The 24426-nt window shown below is 46.0% G+C and overlaps 1 protein-coding gene, 1 long non-coding RNA gene and 1 pseudogene across 2 annotated transcripts in view; 2 read left to right on the plus strand and 1 right to left on the minus strand.

Moving 5' to 3' along the window:
* The first annotated feature begins 215 nt into the window (after positions 1-215).
* On the plus strand, positions 216-6420 carry LOC120363307 (uncharacterized). Its single transcript, XR_005578890.2, has 2 exons — positions 216-533; positions 6163-6420. It is a non-coding gene; the product is annotated as an uncharacterized LOC120363307 (long non-coding RNA).
* A 6192-nt stretch (positions 6421-12612) lies between these two features.
* Positions 12613-12686, minus strand: LOC120363362 (U4 spliceosomal RNA; annotated as a pseudogene).
* An 8277-nt stretch (positions 12687-20963) lies between these two features.
* Positions 20964-24426, plus strand: part of SLC22A2 (solute carrier family 22 member 2) — a 41365-nt gene continuing 37902 nt past the window's right edge. Inside the window, exons 1-2 of the mRNA XM_039467529.2 lie at positions 20964-21756; positions 23418-23521. Coding sequence (XP_039323463.2) covers positions 21346-21756; positions 23418-23521 — 515 coding nt within the window. The 5' untranslated portion in view covers positions 20964-21345. The remainder of the gene's footprint in view (positions 21757-23417; positions 23522-24426) is intronic.

Genomic DNA, 24426 nt, shown 5'->3' on the forward strand with positions numbered 1-24426 from the left:
AAATTGAGCTCTTTCCTTATAATTCACAGAAAGGAAGGCGAGAGTGTAGTTTTTGTAAAGCTAAAATGGACCCAGTTTGTGGGGAAAAAACATGTTTTGAGGAGTGTATTTTGAGAAGGTCTGCCTTAGGTAATTTAATATGCATTCACACTGGCTTCTGCCACCCCTGTAAATGCAGTAAGCAGAGCTGCGGAGGAAAATAGCCATCTGTGGGTTCTGACTTCAGCTGCAGAAAAAGGGAGCTGTGGAGATGCCAGCAGCTGGCTCTGTGGAGGAAGACGCAAGAACATCGCTTCCGAGACAGGATACCAGACAGGGCTGGGAAGCTGTGGGTTCTCAGGCAAAGAGCTGAAAGATGCTGTCGCTCAGGTCAGGGGAGAAGAGCAGGAGGGCTGGATCCTTGATGGTCTCGGAGTTAAGGAGGAGAATGCAGCTTGGACCCACAGGCCCCTCCCTCAGCATGCAAAGATTTCAACCTGGGGCATCGAGACTGCTGATGAGGCCAAGAAAAGGCTTTTACTCACACAGTTAAGGTGAGCTGGGTGCGTGTGTGCATGCATGTGTAAGGGGTGGGTGAGTGATGCATGAGCAGAGGCAGGTGGGTCCACAAGGCTGAGCAGACACTGAGACTGCCGCCCCCGCACCCCAAGGAACAGGCAGGACGTCTTCCTTTAGGAATGTGTCTGCTGCTGGCGGAGCCCAGGTGAGGGGCTTTTGTAACTGTCATCCAATGCGTTAGTCGCTACCCACATGTGGCTGCATAAACTTTAAACTGGTTAGAACGACACAAAATTGCAAATGCAGTTTCCCGCTTGCACTAGCCCTGTTTTAAATCTCCATAGCCACCTGTGGCCACTCGCCACTGCTCCAAGTGTATAGATACTGGACATTTCAGCCACTGCAGAAATGGTGCCTGCTGCAGCTCTGCTGGCAAAGGAGAGTGGCCACTCAGCTGCCTGTGGATGTAGATGACCCTGCTGACATCTGAACAGCTGCTCTCAGCACCTAAGCTGCGTCATATAGGGTGGATCTGGGGCATGCAGGGAGAATCCCAGACTGTCAGAGAGATGGCCTGGCCTGCAGTGACCGGTTGGGCTTCTTGTCCTCACGGTCACATTTTCAGAACTGGGGGCAGGAATCCTGCTGGTGAGTCTCCCAAAAACATTTCATTTTACCCAAGAGTTTGTATTTTCTAAATCCTGGTTTGCAGTGAACCTTTTATAACAAAGTATCTTTCAGGTTTCTACATGACTGCCTTAATTATGAGTTTTTGCATTTGCCTTAATATAAAAAACATGTAAAAATGGGAAGGCTCAGGGGTGATGAACTCTGTGGTGTGACTCTGAATGGGTTGCTCAGGCTGTCTAAAATTCAGTTCCTTCAACCATAAGATAAAACAGTAGGAACTGACAGTTTGGGGAAGCTACGACAGAATCTGAACTAACCGTAGTTCTGGAAGCTAGTGAATGACTCAAAGTTTTAGCCAGATTCTGAGGAGAAAGGGCAGGGATAAGCATGGACACACAGATCAAAGAAGCGGTGGGTGATCTCACAGCCCTACAGAGTCGGAGAGAAACGAGACCCCCCCCCACACTGAGCCACTGACCCCAACTCCTAAAAGTGTCAGAGCCCCAAATGAAATCCAGAGTTTTCAACTTCTTGTCAAATGCCCTTTCTTCCCCACCACACTGCACACCACTACATGAGAAAGGATGGGAGGCAGGGCTTGCCTTCACTGGGCGACAGCTTTACTGGGCATGCCAGCTTATCACAAACACCATCCTGGGAGCAGTGCAGAAGTTGTAGTCACTCAGAAGAAAGATCAGAATCTGAGGCCTCCGGGCATCCTGACCAGGCAATTTCTTTAATTCATCAGCTTGATCTAGTTGCCACCCCAGCCCCCAGTTGGACGCTGGGTGTTTCTCAGTTTCGCACAAAGCCAGCAGCGAATTCATCATCTGGCTGCAATGAGGAGAGTCACAACACGGAAACACAGTCCTTCTTTCCGACTGGCAGGCCGCTTGCAGGGTCTGTTTTTGCTGGTCGTAGCGTAAGCAGGTGAGGGTGTTGAGCCTCCCGATGGCGTCAGCGGCGTTCCTGAGTTATCCCTGGGAGCTGCAGATCATTGCAACACAGGGCTAGAAGAAGCACCTGCTGCCGTTGGGAGGATTTGTCCCGTCAGACACTGGGCAGCCCTGAGGGAGAATCGAGTTGTGAATTTCGTCACCGGCATACTGACATAAATTGAGCTGAGCTTGAATGTCACTGGCCACTCGCTGGCTCCAGTGGTCTTTCCCAACCAGAAGCCACTGGACTCGGTGACAACAGCTCTGTAAAGTGTCAGACTCCAGCACAGGCCTGCCAAATGACCCCGGGCAACCCGAAGGTGAAGGAGCCTCTCACCAACCGGAGAGGGCTGCACTCGCAGCGGAACGCTCCCTGAGGAGGAACATTCTGGAGCCTGGTCTCATTCACCCTCTGTTCTCCCTTACACTTGTTTGTCAACATGATGAATGAGAGGCAAATGGCAGGACCACACTGTTTCAAACATGTGAATTGATTTTTTTCCCTGGGCCTCTGGGTTCACTGACCAGAAGAAAAGACCTCAAATAAAACCGGATGTTTTCATGAAGCGAACTTTAACTTTGCATATATTACATCCAATTATCAAATGAACAAAAGCTATGTACGGATTAATTTACTGTTTGGCAAGCATGCAGTCACTCAATCATTAGTACCATGGTAAATGATCAAGTATAAAATAATGCTTTGGGTCTGGATCAAAGGATCTGTTTTTGTTTTTTGTTTTTTTTTTTTTCACAAGCAGACGGAAAGAGAAACGGCCATTTGTTCAAAAAGAAAGTGTGAGTTTGGAAGGAACATTTTGGTCACTCAGAATCAACTCAATGACTGTCATTGAAATTTCACAAAAATCTTGATTCTTAAGTGAATTGGAGACAACTCAAACAGGACAGGCTTGCCAAATTTGAGTTTTTCAATAGAAGCCACATTATTCTGCGAGTCTGAGCCCAGAGCTCTGATGCAAACGGGATTGAGAGGCTAACAATATGAGCCAGCAGGTTTTGCTGCAGTTCATTTTTGTGAAAAGAGCCCTATAAAGTCAGCAACCCAGAGGTGCTGGCCCAAAGTCTGATTCTCACTGGCTGTGTCTAAGCCATCTCACTCTCCCTTTCTGAACCTTCATTTCTTGCTTCTATGATAAGGAATCTGGACCAGTAGTTCTCACGTGGGGATATATGGCATGTCATGACTGTGGGCATCTAGTCAATAGAGACCAGAGATGCTGTTCAATATCCTACAATTTGCAGAAAGGCCCCTCAACAACAAAGAATTATCTGGCCCAAGATTTCTATTGCATTCAGGTCAAGAAATCCTGGTTTAACCTAGATTTACCTCATTTTCAACAAGATAACATCCAGCTTCAACATTTTACGGTCCTACAGCTAGTTCAATATATTTCTTCCATTCCAGATCCTTTAGCCTCAATATAAAAAATAATTTTTATTTTATTTTATTTTGCTATTTTATTTTTTGAGATAGGGTCTCATTCTGTCACCCAGGCTGGAGTGCAATGGTGCAGTCAACAATTCACTGCAGCCTCGGCCTCCTGGGCTCAAGCAATCTTCCCACCTCAGCTTCCCAAATAGTTGGGACTATAGACATGAGCCATCATGCCCAGATAATGTTTCTTTTTTTATTTTTTGTAGAGACAGGGTCTCATCGTGTTGCCCAGGCATGAGCTACCATGCCCACCCTAATTTTCATACCTTACCAAAAATATGTGGGTGACAGGAACTATGTTAATGTATAAAGGAAAACCAAAACAACAGAATAAAGCTTCCTAAGACATTGGTAACACACTTCTAATAAATACAATGGCAGTTTGTAATGACTCAGAGTCTTCCAGGGTATAACCTATAAGCCAGCAGTAAAATTAATCTTTTGGAAAATGACCTTAAAAATTGTTTGCATGATGTTTGCTGAATAAATGATTCATCAGATATCTTTGGTGCTGGGGAAAAAAAAAGCCACATAGGTCACAAAAGCCCCATACTATGAGAAATAGGGAGACGTGGATGTCTATGTATAATTGCGAGTTTGGGACCTACACACAGACTTTAAAAAGAAAATAAAGCCAAATGTTTTCCCCACAGAAACGCGCTTTCTCATTCATTTTTTTTTTTCCAATTAGAGCTTTGTTCAGAAGAAGATGTATTTTCTTTGCTGACTTCCCCTCCCTTCCCCTTAAGCCCGAGTCTGATTCCCCTCCTTGGGAATTCCATAAAACCTGCAATACTTGAACCATTGCACTTCTTGCATTTTATTATAAATGTTGGTTCATTTGTCTGTCTGGTCATTTGGACTTTGAGTTTCTTGAGGAAAAAGCCCATGCCTTGTTTATTTCTGTATCGTCAGTGCCTAGCCCCGGTGGGCATACAGTAGGTGCATCACAAATATTCATTGACACCATTAACATCCAAGACTTAGCAGACCTGGCCGCTCCTCCCACGCAGAAATGCTGAACAGAACCATTGTTGGAAAGAGAGCTCAAAAGTAAGAAAGGTGCTAGAGTCACAGAGTCACAGAAGGAAACTGAAATCAGAGAGGTGGCTTTTGAGTTTCAACATGATTTGAGTCCATAGGGTGCAGTGAATTCCTTGGCAGTGGAGTTTAGTACCCAAGGAGAATCAGAATTTGTGGCCTCATGCTTGTATGTGCTGAGAAGCTGAAATTACCCAAATAAAGCTAAGGGTTGGGGGTAACTCACTCCCAGGAACTCAAAAATTAGGTGATCTGAAAAATATTGTAAGTGGTTCTGTTTAAAAAGTTTGCATATATAAACCTAACGTGTAATATAAGAACACAAAATTATGCTTAAAAAGAATAAGGAGAAAAAAAAGAATAGAAAAGAAAGAAAAAAGAGCAAGGAGACTGACCAAACACCATAAATACAAATTCAGCCATGAAAATAAAATGCCGCAGACAAGTTAGACTGTAAACCAAACACAACCGAAGGGAAAGCTAGAAGGCTGATACTCCATCTGAGAACGCAAAATACGCTTTGACCCAGAACACTAAAGAGATTGAAAATATCGACAAATAGTGAAAAGAAATGGAGAAAAGAATGAAACGCTCCAGCTTATTTACAGAAAGATTCCAGTTGCGAGTTGAGAGAATGGAGAAGAAACAATATGTGAAGGGAAAAAAGGTAAAGAATTTTCCATAAGAAGCCTTACTAGACTTCTCCCTTATAGCGATGGACCCATTTTTCTCTAAGGTTTCATTGCTGCCTGCGTTACTATGATCTCAGAGACTCAATATCTAGGAGAGTCTAGGAGAAAGCTGCCTCCATGTGTTTCTCTGCTCTGAGTGCTGTACTTTGTATATATACTTTAAGTTCTGGGGTACATATGCAGAACGTGCAGGTTTGTTACATAGGTTTACATATGCCATAGTGGTTTGCTGCACCCATCAACCCGTCATCTACATTAGGTATTTCTCCTAATGCGATCCCTCCCTAGTCCCCCACCCCTGACAGGCTCCAGTGTGTGATGTTCCCCTCCCTGTGTCCATGTGTTCTCATTGTTCAACTCCCACTTATGAGTGAGAACATGTGGTGTTTGGTTTTCTGTTATTGTGTTAGTTTGCTGAGAATGATGGTTTCCAGCTTCCTCCATGTCCCTGCAAAGGACATGAACTCATCCTTTTTAATGGCTGCATAGTATTTCATGGTGTATATTGGCCATATTTTCTTTATCCAGTCTATCAGCAATGGGCATTGAAGACCACATGCCCAAGCATGATATTACAGACTATCATTCTTTGGGACTGCTTCCACCATCAGTGTTAGATCTCTAGATAGAACTCTCTTCCCCATCCAAGGCTGCTTTGGTTTCTTTGTATTAAGTAGCTAAAGCTTATTGGCCACTTACCACATGACCATCTTGGGAGAGACTGAATATACACATGAACAATGGCAAGACATATAAAGTCAGAACTCTGCAATCAGCCCCAGAAGCCAACCCACTACCTACAGCTAACATCTCAGGAAGCCAAACGACAACCCTTGTAGCAACCAACCGAAGATGCTAGAATTTGCTTAATAACTGATGGCTACCCCCATTTCTATCCCACTTGCAGCTTAGGACCAACTGGAGAGAGTGAACTATGTGCCCTAAGCAACCACAGAGGGTGGATGCATCGCCTCTGAACAGCCCATTTCCTTCCAGCTTGCCTGGCCAGCAGCCTCTGGTCAGCACACACCTGACACCTTCTCTTTTCTGCTATGAAGCTTCCCCACTCCTCTGCCTGCCTATGAGTCTCTGCCAGAACGCACGTGATGGCAGCAGATTCCCTTGCTATAGCTAGTTCTGAATAAACAGTTTTTGCTTGTTCTCATTTGAGTGGTTTTTGTTCATTTCCACACTTGCTTATTTTAGCTTTAGCACACATTCTTTTTAAAAAGTAAATTACAGATCCTCCTCAACTTACAATGGTGTTCTCTCCCAACAAACCCATTATAAGTTGAAAATATTGTGAGCTGAAAATGCATGTAATACACCTAACCTACCAAACATAATAGCTTAGCCATGTCTAATTTAGCCATGCTCAGAACACTTACATTAGTCTATAGTTGGGCAGAATCATCTAACACAAAGTCTTATGAATACCACAGTGAAAGTGAAAAACAGAATGGTTATATGGGTAAAAAAGTGTGATTTATTCTGAATATGCTTAGCTTCCACACCACTGTGAAGTTGGAAATTGTAAGTTGAAACATCGTACATCTGGAACCATCTGTATTTTACTCTGTAAAATACGAAGAAAATAAGTAAAAATAATTTTTCAATTCTCAGTTATACAGTATTTTCTTCACATCATGTTCCTTTTTTGCTTGGTTTGAGTAAATAAATATGGCATGCTGGTCCCCTAATTTGCATCCAATCCTGTGAAAATAATGCCTGTAGGCAACCTGTCTCTCTATTCTTGGATCAAATAAACCTAAACTCTGAGACTTGATGTTGAGGAAATCCCAAATGTAAACAAAACTCTTTGATCACTTGCCCAGTGTCTCTGATTTCAACCACAAGTCTACAGGTCTTTTCCTAGTCTCCTAATTTGTCTTTCTTAGGAAAATGAATTAATGGAGGAATTAATTATATCAAAGATACACTTGATCATTGTTTTCTCATGTTTAGTAAGGGTAGTAATCCAAGGAAATGGAGAGGAAGTAGGTAGCTGTGGATCCAGGAACCAGTGAATCACATACACACCAGCCTGGCTCCACATTAAGCAAGAGCCTTTTGAAAGAAGGAGGGAAATACGTATATATGCGATGATGAGTAATCTGTAACATCAGAAGCATTATTGAGCTCTTTATCTGTGCGTGACATAAAAGACCTGATTTACCACTAGCAAATCACTAAGTCCTTAAGTTGTGAAATTAAAAAAGATCCCTAGCCATTAGTTCATTTCCTTTTGTTTATTAATAAAGACAGTATAAGCTGTTAACTGACCAGCTTAAGGTCACAGAGCAAGTTATAGAGCATCTGGGACAAAGTACAGATTCTTTTCTGGGTCAGGACTTGTTCCATTATACAGCAAGATGCTTACTGAACCCCTCTCAGCTCCAAAGCTGCTTATAGACTTTCATGTCTCTAATTTGGGGATTACGGAATCATTTGCGTAACTCTAAAATCCAGTGGAATTTGGCTTTATTGCCCCCAATTTATGAGTTACTATTTCAATACCTCATTTGATTTTTTTTTGTCAAATAGCTTTCCATACTACATAAATGAGTATGATATGGTTCTCACTATGGATTCCAAATTATTTTAGGGTTTTCAAAAATGTCAGCAGATTATATCTTTTTATTTTTCTTATTCTCAAGCTTTTTGTGATTCCATTCAACACATCCTACTAAGACATGCCACTACTCCTGAAAATCATTGTGGTTTTGTAACACAAAATCACTTCAAATGAGTATAGAGTGTGTATATATGTGGGAATGGCCCTCACTCCACCCTGCATTAGAAGGTCTTTCTTTAAAACAAAATTCAAGGCCAGGCATGGTGGCTCACACCTGTAATCCCAGCACTTTGGGAGGCCAAGGCATGGAAATCACCCGATGTCAGGAGTTCAAGACCAGCCTGACCAACATGGAGAAGCCTCATCACTACTGAAAATACAAAATTGGCCAGATATGGTGGTGCATGCCTGTAATCCCAGGTACTCGGGAGGCTGAGGCAGGAGAATCGCTTGAACTGGGGAGGCAGAGGTTGTGGTGAGCTGAGGTCGTGCCATTGCACTCCAGCCTAGGCAACAAGAGCGAAACTCCATCTGAAAAAAAAAAAAAAAAGAAAAAAAAAAAAGAAAGAAATTCTAATTTCTCATCAGGACATTTGGGGACAATGGAAGAAGGCGGATGGGAGTGAGGTGAACAATGAAAGAGAGAGGCTGAGGCCAGCGGGGCAGAGAGAGCCTGCGCACTGCTGGGAGAACAAAGTCAGAACCAGGCCCAGGAAATCTCTGATGCACACAACATCCATGGCAGTCTGGGACCGATCAGTTACCCTGCTTGTTCATCCCTCATCTCTCCCTTCCCATTCTTTAATGAGGGGAGAGGCGATGAAAGGAAGGAGCGGAGCAAGCCGAGGAGGGGAAGTTTGGTGGGGCTCTGTCTTAATCTGCTGGGGCTGCTGAAACAAAATACTTTAAACTGGGCAATTCATAAACAACAGAAATTGCTCACAGCTCAGGAGGCCGAAAAGTCCAAGCCAGCAGATTAAGTGTCTTGTGAGGGTTTCATAGACGGTGTCCTGTTGCTGCCTCCTCATATGGCAGCAGGGGCAAGGAAGCTCATCAAGTCCCTTTATAAGGGCACTAATCCCATTCACAAGGGTAGGGTCCTTGTGACTTAGTCACTTCCCAGAGGCCCCACCTCTTAATACTATCACGTTGGGCATCAGCTTCCAACGTATGAAATTTGGGGTGGGGGACACCGACATTCAGACTGTAGCAGGCTTCGTCACTAAGAAAACAGGAGTGAGATTATGAGGGCCCAGAGGTTTCAGCAAGAAGCGAAGGAGCAAAGATGCTCCCTGCCTTGCCATGAAGCATTGCACAGAGTTACTACTAGATTCAGAAATCCCCCGCCATAGCTGTGTTGGCGTCTAGGGCTCCCGTGACAAAGGGCCGCAAACTGGGTGGCTGAAGCCAACAGAAACTTATTCTCCTGTGGTTGTAGAGGCCAGAAGCCTGACACCCAGGTGTCAGCAGGGCCACGCCACCTCTGAAATCTGTAAGGGAGAATGCCTCCTTCCCTCGTCCAGCTCCCGGGGTGGCCGTGGATCTGTGGTGGTCGCTGGCTCACAGCTGCAGCACGCCAGCCTCTGCGTGCATCTCCACAGCCATGTGCATGTGTCTCTTCTCCTCTTATAAGGATGCCAGGCACGTCGGACCAGGGTGCCACCTACCCCAGCAGGACCTCAATTAATTACATCGGTAACAGCCCTGTATCCAAACGAGGTCACATCTGAGGTGCCGGGGGTTAGGACTTCAACACAGATTTTAGAGGAACACAACAGTAACCTTCAGTCCTTTTTTCCCATGGTGGCTGTGCTTACAAACCTTCCAACAGAAAATCCTGTGTAAAAGGAAGGACCCAGGGGGTGAAGTCTTTCTTGCCCAACAGGCTTGAAATAAGAGAATCCCAGGGTCCCCCAGGAGCAAACAGTAGAGGCTGTGTTACGTGGCAGGAAAACACAAGCAAGCTGATTTCCCCTCCTATGCTCTCAGCACAGCACAGAACACTTCTGTGACCAGATGTGCGGGTTTTTCCCCACACATCCATTCCGACACTCTCTACTGGGAGTTACCATCACTGGTTAAGGGCCCAGTCCCACAAAACTGCCTGCATGATGCCAATTGTAAGGCTGGGGCTCCAGAACTTCCAATGGATTCGCTATAAATCAGGAGTTCCCACGACTCCCTCCTCGGGCTTGATTCATTTGCAAAAGCCTCTCATGGAACTCCGGGGAACACTTTACTTACATTTACTTGTTTACTATTAATATCAAGGATATTGTAAAGGGCACAGATGAACGCCAGATGGAGAGATGCGCAGGACAGGGCATGGGGAAGGGACACAGAGCTTCCCTCCCTCCGGGCCCTCCCCCATGTCCACCGACCCAAAAGCCCTCCACACCCTGTAGTTCAGGAATTTTTATGGCAGCTTCAACACATACGTGTCATCGATTATTAACTCCACTTCCAGCCCCTCTTCTCTTCCCAGGGGATGGGGTGAGATGAAAGCTCCAAGCTTCTAACCCTCCTCCATGCAGGAGGCCACCAGGAGTGGCTCCATTAGAACGAAAGGTGCTCCTGTCACCCACGAAGTTCCAGGGGTTAGGAGTTTTGTGTCAGGAGCTCACATCAAAGACCAAATATCAGAACAAAAGATGCACCTAGCAGCCCTGTTGCTCAGGAAATTACAAGGGTTTTAGGAGGTCTGTGCCAAAACTGGGGGCAGAGACCAATAGCTATTTCTTATTGAAGCACAGCACCACAGTCCACCCCCCGGTCGCTGGCCACAGATCTCTTACAGCAACATGATAGACAACTTGAAAGATACTGCCAGTTGACTAGAATCCCATTCATCCATTAATAGTTAGTCCAGTCCATCATCATATTTTATGGAAATGTCTCCCAGGGTGGGACTACTCAGATTTGCAGGCTTCCACCCCGTCCCTTAGGGCTTCAAAAGCAGGAGTGGTCTCGGCAAACCCATAGCCTTATCCTTTCAGACATCCGGGATAACTGAGCTAAGAGGCAATGCTATCTCTTGCTCTGAACCGCTTTCAAAGTGTTAATGTCATATGAGACTTTCCTCATGGCAAGGGCCTTTTATTCACTCATTTACCCTCAGCTACGATTTCTCCTTCTCTTTGTTTGGACCTGAATGTTTCCACTCTTGGAAAGGACACTCGGATCAGCCACTGTGCTGGTCTAGAATGCCGGCAGCATTACCGCTCTGCCTCCCCGTCGGTCCACTCCGTTCAGACAGGGTACAGAACAGTGGGCTATATTTACCACCAAACAAAATAGCTTCATTCCGTGTTAGCCCCAATTTTGCCAGATGGGGTGAAGATACAACCCATCTGTGAGGCTGACCAAAAGGATGGAGAGGCAGACCCAGGGTCAGGTTCAGCAAGTTTATCTCAACCTGCCAGGCTGGCTGCCTCACCACAGACAGTGACGGCAGCAGCCTGGCACACTGACTGTGGAAGTTATGTAGGGGGTTCGCAGGTAGCCGGGTGCTATTCTAAGAAAAACCGCATCTTAGTTCTTAGGTGCTAACATTCTGCTTAACTGGGTCACCATCCTGGGTTTGAGAGCCAGGTGCGACCAGGTCCTGAAACCCAGGCGCCCTCCTTAGAAGGTTTGAGGCCGTTTTTGCTGTGAGCTCATCTTCGCAGGGGGGAACGGGGAGGGGGTCTATGGGCTTGCCTTGCTGTGACCCTAACACCGTCCCCATTAGGCCCGTGGGAATTCTGATGCAAGGTTTAAAAACACGGCGACGGTTTCCTGCTTAGGAATCATCCCTGCTGCCAGCACTTATAATTGCAGCCCTGGTCCTATGACCCCTGCATCAGGTAGGGAGTAAAAAGTTAAAGTGACGTGGAGAGGGAAGGAAAAAAAAAATGACCGCCATTATACCTGTGTACTTCTGCCTTGGCAAGAACGGCTTAGTCATACCAGCGTCCCCCCACCCCTCTTGGAAGAACACACTGGGGGAGCACGCCTTTAGCCCCACTCACACTGAGTGTGCACTATACTCGTGAAGATGTGCAAGCTAGCCCTTCATGTCTTCACTGCCCCGCATTTGGGAAAACCAGTGTTTTAACTGACCACCCGACTTCTCTATCAAATTATTACTCTGAGGAGGCTAGCTCTGCCCATTGCTGGAAATGATGGGCTGTCATAATCCATTTTCACTCAAGGCTCCTCAGGAAGCTGATGATACTGATCTACAAAATGAACAGTCCCTTCACACTACACCTCACACTACACATCAGTGTGTTCTCTGGTCTAAAGAAATGTGACTGGGCCATCCAAACTGGCGCAGTATCTTCTGTTCTGGTTTTCGAACGGTACAGTGAGTATTTGCATCTTCCACCGGGTCAGCAAAGCCCAGGCCAGAGTCAGTGTCAGTATCTACACAGAATAGGTCTAGATTCAGCCCGTCTCTGCACTGCTGCAGTTACCCACTTATTTTGTGGACCCAGCTGGCCACCTCAAGGGAGGACATAGGGATAACTGCTTGTTGACTCCAGTCACCTTTTGAATCTGGAAGGGAGTTCTGATGAGCGTTGACTTGTTCTACTTTAATGCACACTCAGATGTCCACCGGGCAGTGTTCCATGGGGGAGTCCTTCTAGTAGCCAGGTTTCCATGGCCTTCTTGCTGAGTATATGGCCAGGCCACTGGTCGCAGCCTGAGAGTCAATAAAAACCCAAACACAGGAGCTCCTACAACCCTTCAAGTCTTCCATCACTGTTAGGTAACAGCACGCAATTCGGCCCACCAAGCTGATTTGTTTCAATTAGCAATAATCGCGCCTCGGATAAACCTCATTGGCTACGATACTGCCACTGCGCAAAGCTCAAGCTGATTTGTTTTAACTTGCTTTGATCAAAGTAGCCCTTCCTACAGGACTGTGTCTGTTCACCCTGGAACTGCCATCCACGAACCAAGCAACTCTTGGTCGGTCAGTTGACAGAGGTTGACAGGGCTCTGCCCAAGTGACGTAATCCAGCAGATCCTCACATAGCTCCAGATTCAGTCCTAGAGGAAAATGGGCTCCCTGCTCATGAGAATCTCCTCCTTGTATTCCCTAGGCAGCATGATCCTGTATAAACCACTTCCATTTTATTACAGGACTCTTCTGGGCACTGTCATTCCTATTGGAGCATTTCTCTGGTATCACCCAAGACAGCAGGGGTGTTTCATGTTTTAAGATCATTTTATGTCCTTCAGTCATAAGAGTAGCTTCCACTAATGTCTGAGACCAAGTTAGTAAATGCCCTTAAATGAGAATTCTCCAGTCCAAAGTCCCAGTAGTTGCTGCTGGGAGGTGCTCACAGGCTTTGATGTAAGCTCCAGTGCACGTGCCACACAGACCTGACACAGAGATAATCTGGCCCTACCAATGCTCCAGCTTCAATTCTCCCCTGTGGGCTCAGATGGTCTCCTGGGTTCCCATTTAGCATGCCCAATTAATATTCCTTTACACGGGTAACAGGCATGTTTAGCAGGTGAATATCCCGGTCATCAAAAAGACAGTCCCACGTGGCTTAGCTTGCACACAAAGCATGTCAGCTGCTTCATCTGGGGTGCTCCACTTCAGTCATGGGAGGAGACAACAGTCTCTCTTCTCAAGATAAATAAAACCTTACAGTGACTGTAACCAGTCCACCAGGCAGGCTGTTCCCTTGAGAATAACCTGCTGAGTTTCTGATCACTTAGAGCCATCAGGGTTGTTCCATAGCAAGCTGTGGGTACTGCATCCACCCAAACACGCTCTTCCATTCTGCAGCATTCAAAACCACACACTATTTCTGAATTCGTTGCTGTCATAATCCATTTTCACTCAAGGCTCCTCAGGAAGCCGATGATACTGATCTACAAAATGAACAGTCCCTTCACACTACACCTCCTGGTTTCACTGATCTGCTGCTTTGGACCTCTTCCCACGTGGAATACCTTCTGGTGGCCGGAGATCTTAGAAATACCTTCTGTTGTTCCTACATAATTTTCCCCTCGAGAGTGGCTTTCAGGCCAGTGGCTAAAGCTCAGACCCACTGAAATCTGAGCTTGGTCCGGCATCAAAGTCTGACCCAACACCATCTTTTAGTTTCATTTTAGCTGCAACTTATGACAATAACCAAGGAATTGAACATTTCACCCAAGTTTGCATTTCCTTACGCAGCAGGTGAACCAGCTCCCTAGGAGTTGGAGCCATCTGTCAGTTCCACTTCACTTTCAGTAACTGAGCACAGAACAACTGTGGCTCCATACGTGGGTGACCACGTGGCCACCAAGGAATCAAAGGTTCCTCACGTCCAACACTTTCATCATTTCTCTTCCCAAACCATGTGTTTCCGAGAGCCAGGGTTCTTCTAACAAATCCCACTTCATTGACACCAACTTGCATAGTAGGAAAAATGAGGCAGTAAAAAAGAAACAAAAGAAAGAGTGAATGGATTTAGGAAGGTCTTTTGAAACTAATAAGGTAGGAAAGCCATTGAAAGCTGACAGAGGACGCCACCAGAGGCACGAAGATCAGAAGGCCCAAGGTGGATCGTGGATAACGTCCTTTGTTGGAGCGGCTACATTTTGGTAGCTTTAATTTTGCCACTCTTGTTTTCTCCATCTGCGTTCACTTTTATTAATAAAAAAGTATTTTAAATAACAGACAAGGTACCATGTCACCCATAAATATTTCAGTATGATGTATTCTAATTAATTAGGCCTCCTTTTTTAAAGCATGACCACAATGACCAGACCTAATGAAATTACAAATAATTCTTTAATAACGTTTAATATCTAGTCAACATTCAAATGGTCTGAAAGATCATTTTCTTCACAGTTATATACAAACTCCTTGGGTCTGGTTTGACACCTCATTGGGTCTGGTTTGACATTTCTGAAGTCTCATGGATTCCTTGGAGAACCCGGCTCATTGGGAGAATGTCCTGAATCCCGCATTTATCTGATTGCTTCCTTTTATTGTCATTTAACTTGTAACTTTACACCCAATACATCCTGTGGACTGACAGATTTAGAGGTTTGAGTGCATTCAGGTTTATGTTTTAGGTTGTGTGTTGTGTGCTGTAACCAGTTGCATTACAATAGGCAGCCCATAAAGTCAAGCTGTTCACTTTTAGTGATGGTGTCAACCTGACCCCTCCAATATGAAATTTCTCATCAGCATTTTACTTAATAAACTTAATATCTATTGCAGATCAATGCTGAGACTCATTATTTCATGGGATTTAAAAAACATCATTATAAACTCATACTCATAGATTTTAAAAATATACTTCATGTATTTCAATTCATTGCAGTTAATTTTTTGTGGGGGGGGCGGGATAGTCTCATTTTCTGTTGCCCAGGCTGGAGTGCAGTGGCACAATCTCAGCTCACTGCAACATCCACCTCTTAGGTTCAAGCAATTATCCTGCCTCAACCTCCCGAGTAGCTGGGATTACAAGCATGTGCCACCATACCTGGCTAATTCTTTGTGTTTATTTTTCAGTAGAGATGTGGTTTCACCATGTTGGCCAGGCTGATCTCAAACTCCTGGCCTCAAGCAATCCACTTACCTCAGCCTCCCAAAGTGCTGGTATTACACCATGCTCGGCTTGTTGCAGTTAATTTTTTGTTGTTTGATGTCCAAATTCCCCCACTTTAGGTCAGTGGTAGCATCTTCAGATGGCCCTTGGTCCTGTCAACACAGCCAGTAGTCTCGGGTTTCTTGTTTCTTTCATTGCTATAATTTTTTTATTGCCCGACAGAATGTCCCAGACTCTTAGTGTTGATTTCCTTCTTCTGATCTGAAATCAGCACTTTTTCTAAGAAGATGACTCTTTCTTTTATCCACTTCACCCTGCTCCAGGCTGAATGAAGTCATTAAAAAATTAAAATGTAATGAACTTTCCTCTCTAGCCAGATCACAACAGCTATACTTCCAGCGGAAAGCCACAGCTTTGCTGTGAATTAAAAGACCTGCTTCAGACACCTATTTCTTTTAATCAGTTTGGAATTAATTCATGTTAACATAATATGTTCCCTTGACTCCAGCACATGCACCTGTGTTGAATCCCCTTATCATCTGCGGTGGGAAGGTGGCATGCTCTGTTTTCCCTAAGGCTCTGGATAAACAGTCAGAAAATAATCACCTGGTCAAGGGGGAAATTGGTTGCTAACCCAAACTTTTAAAAAATGAAAGCAGAGAATTATAGCAATGAAAATCTTAAGGATTCTTCTCTTACTGTTCTCCAGGAGGCCTCTGTGAGATACATAAAGGACATCCTCTCTGTCTCTTCCAGATTCACTCCCTCTTTGAAGAAAGCAATGCAATCAAGAAATTGACACACTCCTGGGTTTCTGGAGAGGATAAATGCCCAAGAAAACTCAAACTGTATTTGGATATTAATAAGAACTTTTCTTTGGCAAACAAACCAATGTGAAGGTCCAGAATTGCCAGACCCAAGAGTTCGGAGCAGTGAGGTCCTGTGGCATGTTTTTAATTTTTTTTTTTTTTTTTTTTTTAAGGAATAGGGTCTCGCTACGTTTCCCAGGCTGGTGTTGAACTCCTGGACTGAAGCAATCCTCCCACGCTGGCCTCCCAAAGCACTGGGATGATAGGCATGAGGCCCACACCTGTCACTGGTCCTGCAGCATATCCTAGCTGCATGCTTAACCTCATGGAAGGGGAAGGAGAAAACAGCTTTTTCTCACCCCTGGCTAGATGCATAGCTGTGGCCCCTGCTAATGTGAGACAGATTAACAAAGGAAAATCATACACATTTATCCATGTTTTACAAGACACCAGAGGCTTCATAAGTGGAGGCCTAAAGAAACAGGAAAATCTGAATATTTTTAAGCTTAGATTGGTGAAGAGTAGACAGTGTGAGGAAGTGTGATTGCACAAACAGGGTGTGATCTAATGCCAATAAACTGGGGGAAATGTAGCAAGGTGTGTTTGTTCAGACTCTTCTCTGTGTTCATGTGTCTTCAGAGACAAGGATGCTTCTTTCCTCCAGGTATCAGGAGGGCACCTCTCAAACCGAGGTCCTATGACTGACCTGCCTCGGGGAGAAGAACATGGAAGGTGAGAGATCTTTCTGCCTCTGCCGTTTTCTCAAATGCCAAGGTTCTGAATTTTGGGGTGGCATGTCCTAAACCCCATTGCTAACCTGGAAGCCTAGGGTCAAACGAAATATTTGCACTTAATTTTACATAGAGTAATAACACAGCCTTTAAAAACAAATATCTGACAGGAAGAAAATTTAGTACTTAACTGTCTGGGTCTTTTACACATGGATTCCCCAGAGCTCTTCAAAATTACACCCATGAAGTCCACTGGGTGGTCTCTGTGGATTTGCGTTAGGCTCATGCTTTGTCTTTTAGAGAACAGAGCCCAGTCCTTTTGTGATTTCTAGAACTACAGGCTTGGTGTCAAGATTGGGAGTATAAGAGGAAAGTAGAGAGGGAACCACGGGAGGGGTGAGTGAGCCACCCTCATGCCTCCTCCTCTCCTCACCAGGACAATTCCAATTTCCTGGCTCAGAGGAAATTAGCACAGAGCTATCACTTTGTAGGGAAAATAGAACCAATAAAGATAAATGAATAAAATCAGAAGGAGAGTTCTGGTCAGCCATCCTGGAAGCCCCGCTCGGTGGGATGGTGATAGAAGTGGTTTTGCATTGCCTTCTGCACACTGGACTCACTGAGGATATTAGCCCCAGCCCTGCATGAGGAGATAACCTCTGGCTCTACGGTGCCAGGAAACCCACCCAAGTGACATGCCAGGCCCCAGACTCCTCTCCTGGAGGCAAGAGACAAACCAAAACGGAGCTCAGGGCTGCCCCTGGTGGTGGTGAGAAAAGCATGTCCGCTACATGGGGATCTGGGGACATTTATTCTGAAAAGACAAGAGTCACAGTTAAACGTAAACGTTAGCTTCAAATATCCAAACTTCTGGGTAGGAAGGTTTTAACTTAATCTACCTGACCCCCAAAGGGAAAATAATGTCCAAATGTGTGAAAAGTTCTGGGAGATGAATCCTGTTGCGCTACAAGAATGATCTTTCCAGCAATCTGTGAAGTCCAACAGCAGCCTGGATTCAGCCAATACTGAAAGCATTTCTGTGCAACTACTTGGGACAGGTATTGAGGAATCGAAGTGTCAGATGGGGCTGCCTGCTGTCCTCTAAGCCGCCCTCCCTCCAGGAGACTCTGAGATCCGCAAGTTTGGGTCAATGCAGATCAGCTGCTGCTGTTCCTGGCCAGAAGCCCTCCACCCAGCCCACCCTGCAATGACACAAGAGGGCGGCATGGAGTTGAGGAAGAAGACCAAGGCGTGCGATGCATGGACGGGGCACACAGTGAAGAAAACAAGGGAGGAATCGAGGGTGAAAATGTCTCTGTGAATGACTTCCAGCTATTGAAGCCACTGTGCTCAGTAACAGTCCTATGTGATCTCATCCATCAGCGCTCTGACTTAGGGATAATGGCCTTTTTACAAGCGGTATCAGCGCTTGCCCAGGTGACATGAATATGTTAGGGCCAGACTGGACTACAGTCCGGTCTCTGCTGACCCTCCCCTCTGGTCCCACTGCTTTTCCCCCATAGTTGCATAGAGGACAGATGGCACCCATCACTGTGAGGCAATCTATTTCAATCATTTTTGCCTCAGGTGGATGTCAACTTAGCCAAATGGGTTGCATTGATCTCAATAGACCAGATATTGATTACCAAATCAATAATCTTGCTTAACAAATGACCCAAAAGCCTACGTTCCCTTGCTGATGGGTCTCACTGCTTTCGCCCCATCATCCTTCAAGTACCCGATGCCTGGCTTGCCATGGGGTAGAAAAGATTCATCCACTCTAACTTCCCACCCTAACTGTCCCCTTGTCCTCTTGTGCGGGGGGCCGAGAAAGTTAGACTGGGAACAATTGGCCTTCCTCAGTACTACACAGAGGATTGTACACTGTGGCAATATTTATTTACATTGCAGAGAAACCTGATAAGTGACTGAGAAATACTTTGACATTTATTATATTACCAGATTCTATGGATTAAATGATCAGGTTATACTCCAGTCATGCTTCTGAATACGTAAGCACCCCATAAATGAAGTGACAATTTCCCAAACTGTAGGCTCTCTACCCCTCCTTTCTGTGGCTTCTTTCTCTGAGTTACCCACTGCCCATGTGGCTTCGCTGCAGGGGCAGTCACCTAATGGGATTGATTTTGTGGCAGCTCTGCTGTGACTCGTTCATCCATGGAATAGTGTTGAGTGACAGTGTAAACACATTGCTGTAAGCAACCTGAAGTCTGAACTTCTTATTGGATTGTTCCCCCTAAGTAATTCATAGTGAATTTCAACATTGTTTCCCATTGGTCAGCAATGCTCTTCTGGCCCTTACCTAGTGGCCCTTGCTCACGACGTGAAGATCTGATGTCTTGACGTGGATCATATCCGTGAGTAAAACCCAAGGGCATGTGTCTGTAAATTTCTTATAAGAGGCAGTCAGGAGCATCTCTGGGCCCCCTGGAGTGGAGTAAAGTTTAACAACTTCTGTCACTTTTTAATTCTTTAACTCCCCCTCCTACAGCTCCTTGATGTGGAATCGGTGCAGACAGAGCAGCCTTGGCTTCCAGCACATGCACTCATGATACTGGCTGCAACTGGGAAGTCCCTAAACAGATCTGAGCCCCCTCAATCAGCTCAGAGCAAATGGGGCTGGCAGCGGCCCAGGGCGCCATGCAGCAGAGTGCCTCTGTGTGCCCGACATAGCTGCAGTGGAAGTTAATGGATGTCATTGCCGGCGCCCTGCTTTTTTAAGAAAACAAGAAGCCTGCAGCTGCAGCAAGAAGAAAGACCCCTGCAGGTCACTCCTTTTAGACTATGTTATTACACCCACTGACTACTCAATACAATAAAGAAGAAGAAGGAAAATTGGGTTAACTTTCTGGTATTTAGTTTGCAGATATGTCAGCAGGCCACCTTCTCTACTTGGCAGGATCACAATGTAGTAAGGATCCTTTTGTCCACCAGGAAAGACAAATTTCCTGTTTGTCTTGCAACCAACACCAACCTAAAGACACCCCTGGCCTATGAGAGCAGAAAGGGGGTGATCCCTTTCTTCCTCCTCCTAAGGCTCACAGCCAACAACCCTACAACAGGACAGGTTAACAAGACAAAAGCAGGACACATTTATTTGATCACAGTTTCACGTGACACAGGAGCCTTCGGAACGAAAACCCAAAGATACAGGGAAAGCTGTGGACGGCAGCGTAGCACTGTGGTTGGACACAAAAGGTAGGAGCTCATGTTCATAGACTGGAGGAAAACTCAGGAAGGCCTGTCTGTTCAGCTTCTTCCCGGCCTCTCTGTGCAGTAACACTTCCTCCAGGCATCAGGGGCAGGACCCCTCTGGAATGCGGGTCTGGATTTCTTTAAGGCTCACTGTTACACAGAAAGGCAGCGGGGAAGTTACAGTGATTTCTAGGGTTTCTGGCTAGATTTTATAAGATACATGGAGGCCAAAAAGATACACAGCTTTGGGGAAAAAAAGAGTCTGGCTCCCGTGAGCCGATCTGGGGAAGAAGGATTCTCGCTTCTATGGCTTGCCCCGGGAAAGAATGGCCAGTGAGAGGCAGGAGGGCAGAAGGTTGGAGAGAGACCTCGCTCCTGAGGCCTTCACAATGGGGCATGGATTTCTTAGCCCCAGCAAACCCAGACAGAAAAATCCAGGACAAGAGCACAGTGCCTTGGATACACCTGCCTGCATTTACAAGTGACCTTTCTGCGACATGAGCACTTTACTCTTTCTCTCCAGATGGGTTAAGGGGAAGGACCCTTCAGGGATGAAACGCAGGAATTCCAGATTGGAGCAAACACTTTGAAAAAGCAGACTTATAAAATCTAAACAGCATCAAAACAAGCAGCTCCAAAATACATCCCGACGGCTCTTGTTGTTGGTTGGAGAAAGAGCCCAGTGGTCAGACTTGCAACCCACTTTGAATTTGGACCAGGGTTCTGACCCAGATCCTGATTCACATCGCCCTGGGCCTTGTGGCCAAACACGTGCGTTTTCTCCTTAGCGCCTTGGAGAAAAGGCTGGGGGTGTGCGTGAGATAGGAGTATATTAAGTTCCTGGCTGCTTGGGGCTCTACAGGAAGATTACTGGGCTGTGATAGGGGCCAGCACTCGGATTCCCTGCGGTGGGACACAGAGGAAGGGTTGTTTGTGCTGCTGGCGTGGAGCACCGACAAGCCTGTGGAGAACCTGTTACAATAAACACGACAGGCATCCTGGGAGTGAGCTCAGGGCATTTGGGAACCGCTGGAGGGGTGCACCTTTGAAGTCAGCTGGACCAAGGAAAGGCCTGCCCCGAAGGCTGGTCACTTGCAGAGGTAAACTCCCCGCTTTGACTTCTGGCCAGGGTTTGTGCTGAGTCGGCTGCAGCCGCTCTCAGCCTCGCTCCGGGTAGCTGGGGCAGCCTCAGGCCCGCCTGCCTGCGGGATCATGCCCACCGTGGACGATGCCCTGGAGCACGCAGGGGAGTTTCACTTTTTCCAGAAGCAAATGTTTTTCCTCTTGTCGCTGCTCTCAGTTGCCTTCACGCCCATCTACGTGGGCATCGTCTTCCTGGGCTTCACCCCTGACCACCGCTGCCGGAGCCCCGGGGTGGCCGAGCTGAGCCTGCGCTGCGGCTGGAGCCCCGCAGAGGAGCTCAACTACACGGTGCCCGGCCCGGGGCCCGCGGGCGAGGCCTCCCCAGGCCAGTGCAGGCGCTACGAGGTGGACTGGAACCAGAGCGCCCTCGGCTGCGTGGACCCCCTGGCCAGCCTCGCCACCAACAGGAGCCGCCTGCCGCTGGGCCCCTGCAGAGACGGCTGGGTGTACGAGACGCCTGGCTCCTCCATCGTCACCGAGGTAAGAGACTGAGCCCGGGGCTGCGATGGCGAAGCAAAGCATGGAGCTTTTCTCCAGGAGGCAACCAGGGAAAGCCTGGCTCTTATAAACTTTGCCTGGACTTGCTTTTTGGCCTCCATGTATCTTGCAAAATCCCAGTTTCCAAATGAAAACATGCAGCTTCTCATTTGTCTGGAGAATGAGTGGATTCGTTAAAACGTCCTCAGATGCTGACAGCAATGACTCCAGTTAGTGCATGTCCCAGCAGTGAGAAAGAGGCCAAAGCGTATCAGAACCCCTGGAAATGCTGCCGAGATAGGGAACGTTGCGGCTCCTCCTCTTTTTCTGGAAGCCTTACCTCCCCCTCTCTTCTTCCATCACACGGATGCCCACACCCACCTGAAACTGTGGAACCCACCTGAACTGTGCCTGACCGTGTGACATGACGTGCTTTTCTCTCAATGCCTATTTTTTCTGTTAATTTCCACAAAGTGTTCATATAAGATCATTTGAGCTGGAGATCATGCTATGGCACTACTATTTTGTTAAAACTACAGATGACATCAAAAGCTAGTTGTGAAGCCTCATTTCAATAAACATAATTTTAAAAAGGTAAAAAATGGAGGCTTGCTTTTATTGAAAGCAAAGCAAAATAGGGTGATTAAATTATCCTGAAAATACTGAAAGAGCCAGTTGCCTAGTTTAATTTAAAAAGACTCCTTGGATAATGGGAAGATATTCTGTATGAGCAGACGGGGAGGTAGAGCCTAATTTGAAGGCTCTAAAATGGTCAGATAGTTACAGGAAATATGCAGCTCATACTCTCCGAGGCTCTCTCACATGGCTAATCTCATCCTATCCTACAGAGATGAGGAAACTGAGGCCCTAAGCAGAGAAGAGTTTTTTCCCCAGGCCACACAGGGAGTGACTTAGCAGAGTTAACCCTAGAGGTTGGAGCTCCTGGACCCAGTCCAGCACCTGCCCCACCTGATCACCTCCTCCTATTTCAAATGAGAGGAAATGCAGCGGCCTTCAGCAGATGCTCCTAACCCCCTTTTATTAAACAGACAGCAGGGAGATGCTAAATGGCTCAGCCTCCTGGTGCCTGCATTGTATCACGTCCACACACCTATCTGCTTGTGCATTGATATTAGAAAGGAAAAAAATACATTTGTGTGTAAGTGGAGTAATTACCCAATTTCAACTAATTTAGCCAATGCTATAGTTTTATCTTAATGACAAATTGCCAGATGGAAGGGAAGGGCTTTTGGTTGTTTAAGAAAAATCGAGGTTGGGCACAGTGGCTCACAACTATAATGCCAACATTTGGGGAGGCTGAAGTGGGAGAATCATTTGAGCCCAGGAGATCAAGGCTGCAGTGAGCCATGACTGCCACTGCACTCCAGCCTGTGTGACAGAGCAAGACCCTGTCTCACCAAAAAAAAAAAAAAAAAAAAAAAAAAAAGAGCGAGAGAGGAAGAAGAAGTAGGAAGAGGAAGAGGAGGAGGAGGAGGAGGAGGAGATTGACATGATCAATAAACAGTGGCTTATTGCCACGGAACTACACAGTTCTACTCAAGGAATATTTAATGCGTACCCTAGCTGGGTTGTGTCCAACGGGATTCTAACAGGTTTTCATTTCCTTTCTCTCCCAATTTGGAACACATCTCCCCTGCTGGCAGTTTAACCTGGTGTGTGCCAACTCCTGGATGTTGGACCTATTCCAGTCATCTGTGAATGTAGGATTCTTTATTGGCTCTGTGGGTATCGGCTACATAGCAGACAGGTAGGTTGAGCCACCTGTGGTGGAATTTAAATAATCCAAAGGTTTGGAGAACCCTTGGATGCACCTGTCCCTGCTTGAATCCCATCCTTTCCCAAGCACACAGACCACAATCTCCTGGCCTTTATGTCAGTGTTTTTATAATCTTAGATTTCTTCTGCTTCTTGGATAATCATGACTGTCTTTATTTTCAAACTCTCCAGGGTTACAGACAGTTGTTTCAACATTACACAGGAAGTCTTCCACGTGGGCTATGCAGAAGCTTAAAGTCGGAAGGGAGAGTAACAGATGATCTCATCCCTTTTGTAATTCCCAATTCATTTTTTTGGCCTTATTGCCCTCCACCTGCCCATCAGCCTTCAGGGCCTCTGAGTTCAATCCTATCCTCTGCTTGTCTGGCATATGCTGGGAACCCCCAGCACCAGGCCCAAGGTAGAATCTCCCTATTACCTGTGGGATTGCAAGATTCCTGAAGTAGGTTCCTGGGGCAAGATGTGACTGTATGTGTGGAACCCACAACTTAAAGAAAGAGAAAGAGAGTCTGTCTACAATGAGAGAGGTAAATGTCCACCCCTACAATGTCAGTGTCCCTGGAGAGATGACAAAAGGCCTCTCTGATGAGTCTGTGTCTTCAGCAAGCTAGTAGTCAGTGTTCATACAAATCAAGCTATTGCTATATCTTACTTATCCAGCATTTTGAAATCCCACACTCACTGTGTTGCAAGTTCTTTATAACACAGCTTTGCTCTCTTGATGACTAATGAGACACTTTTAGGAGTCCTCAAAAGGAAAAGGGACCAAAAAGTTTGCTTCGTAGTTGATAAGCACTTTAGCTAATTTGGCCATCAGAGCTAAGTATTTAATATTCATAACACTGTTAAGGAGTGTTTTCCATGGCCGGACACTGT

Source organism: Saimiri boliviensis, chromosome 4 (genome assembly GCF_048565385.1).
Source record: "Saimiri boliviensis isolate mSaiBol1 chromosome 4, mSaiBol1.pri, whole genome shotgun sequence".
Classification (NCBI taxonomy): Eukaryota; Metazoa; Chordata; class Mammalia; order Primates; family Cebidae; genus Saimiri; species Saimiri boliviensis.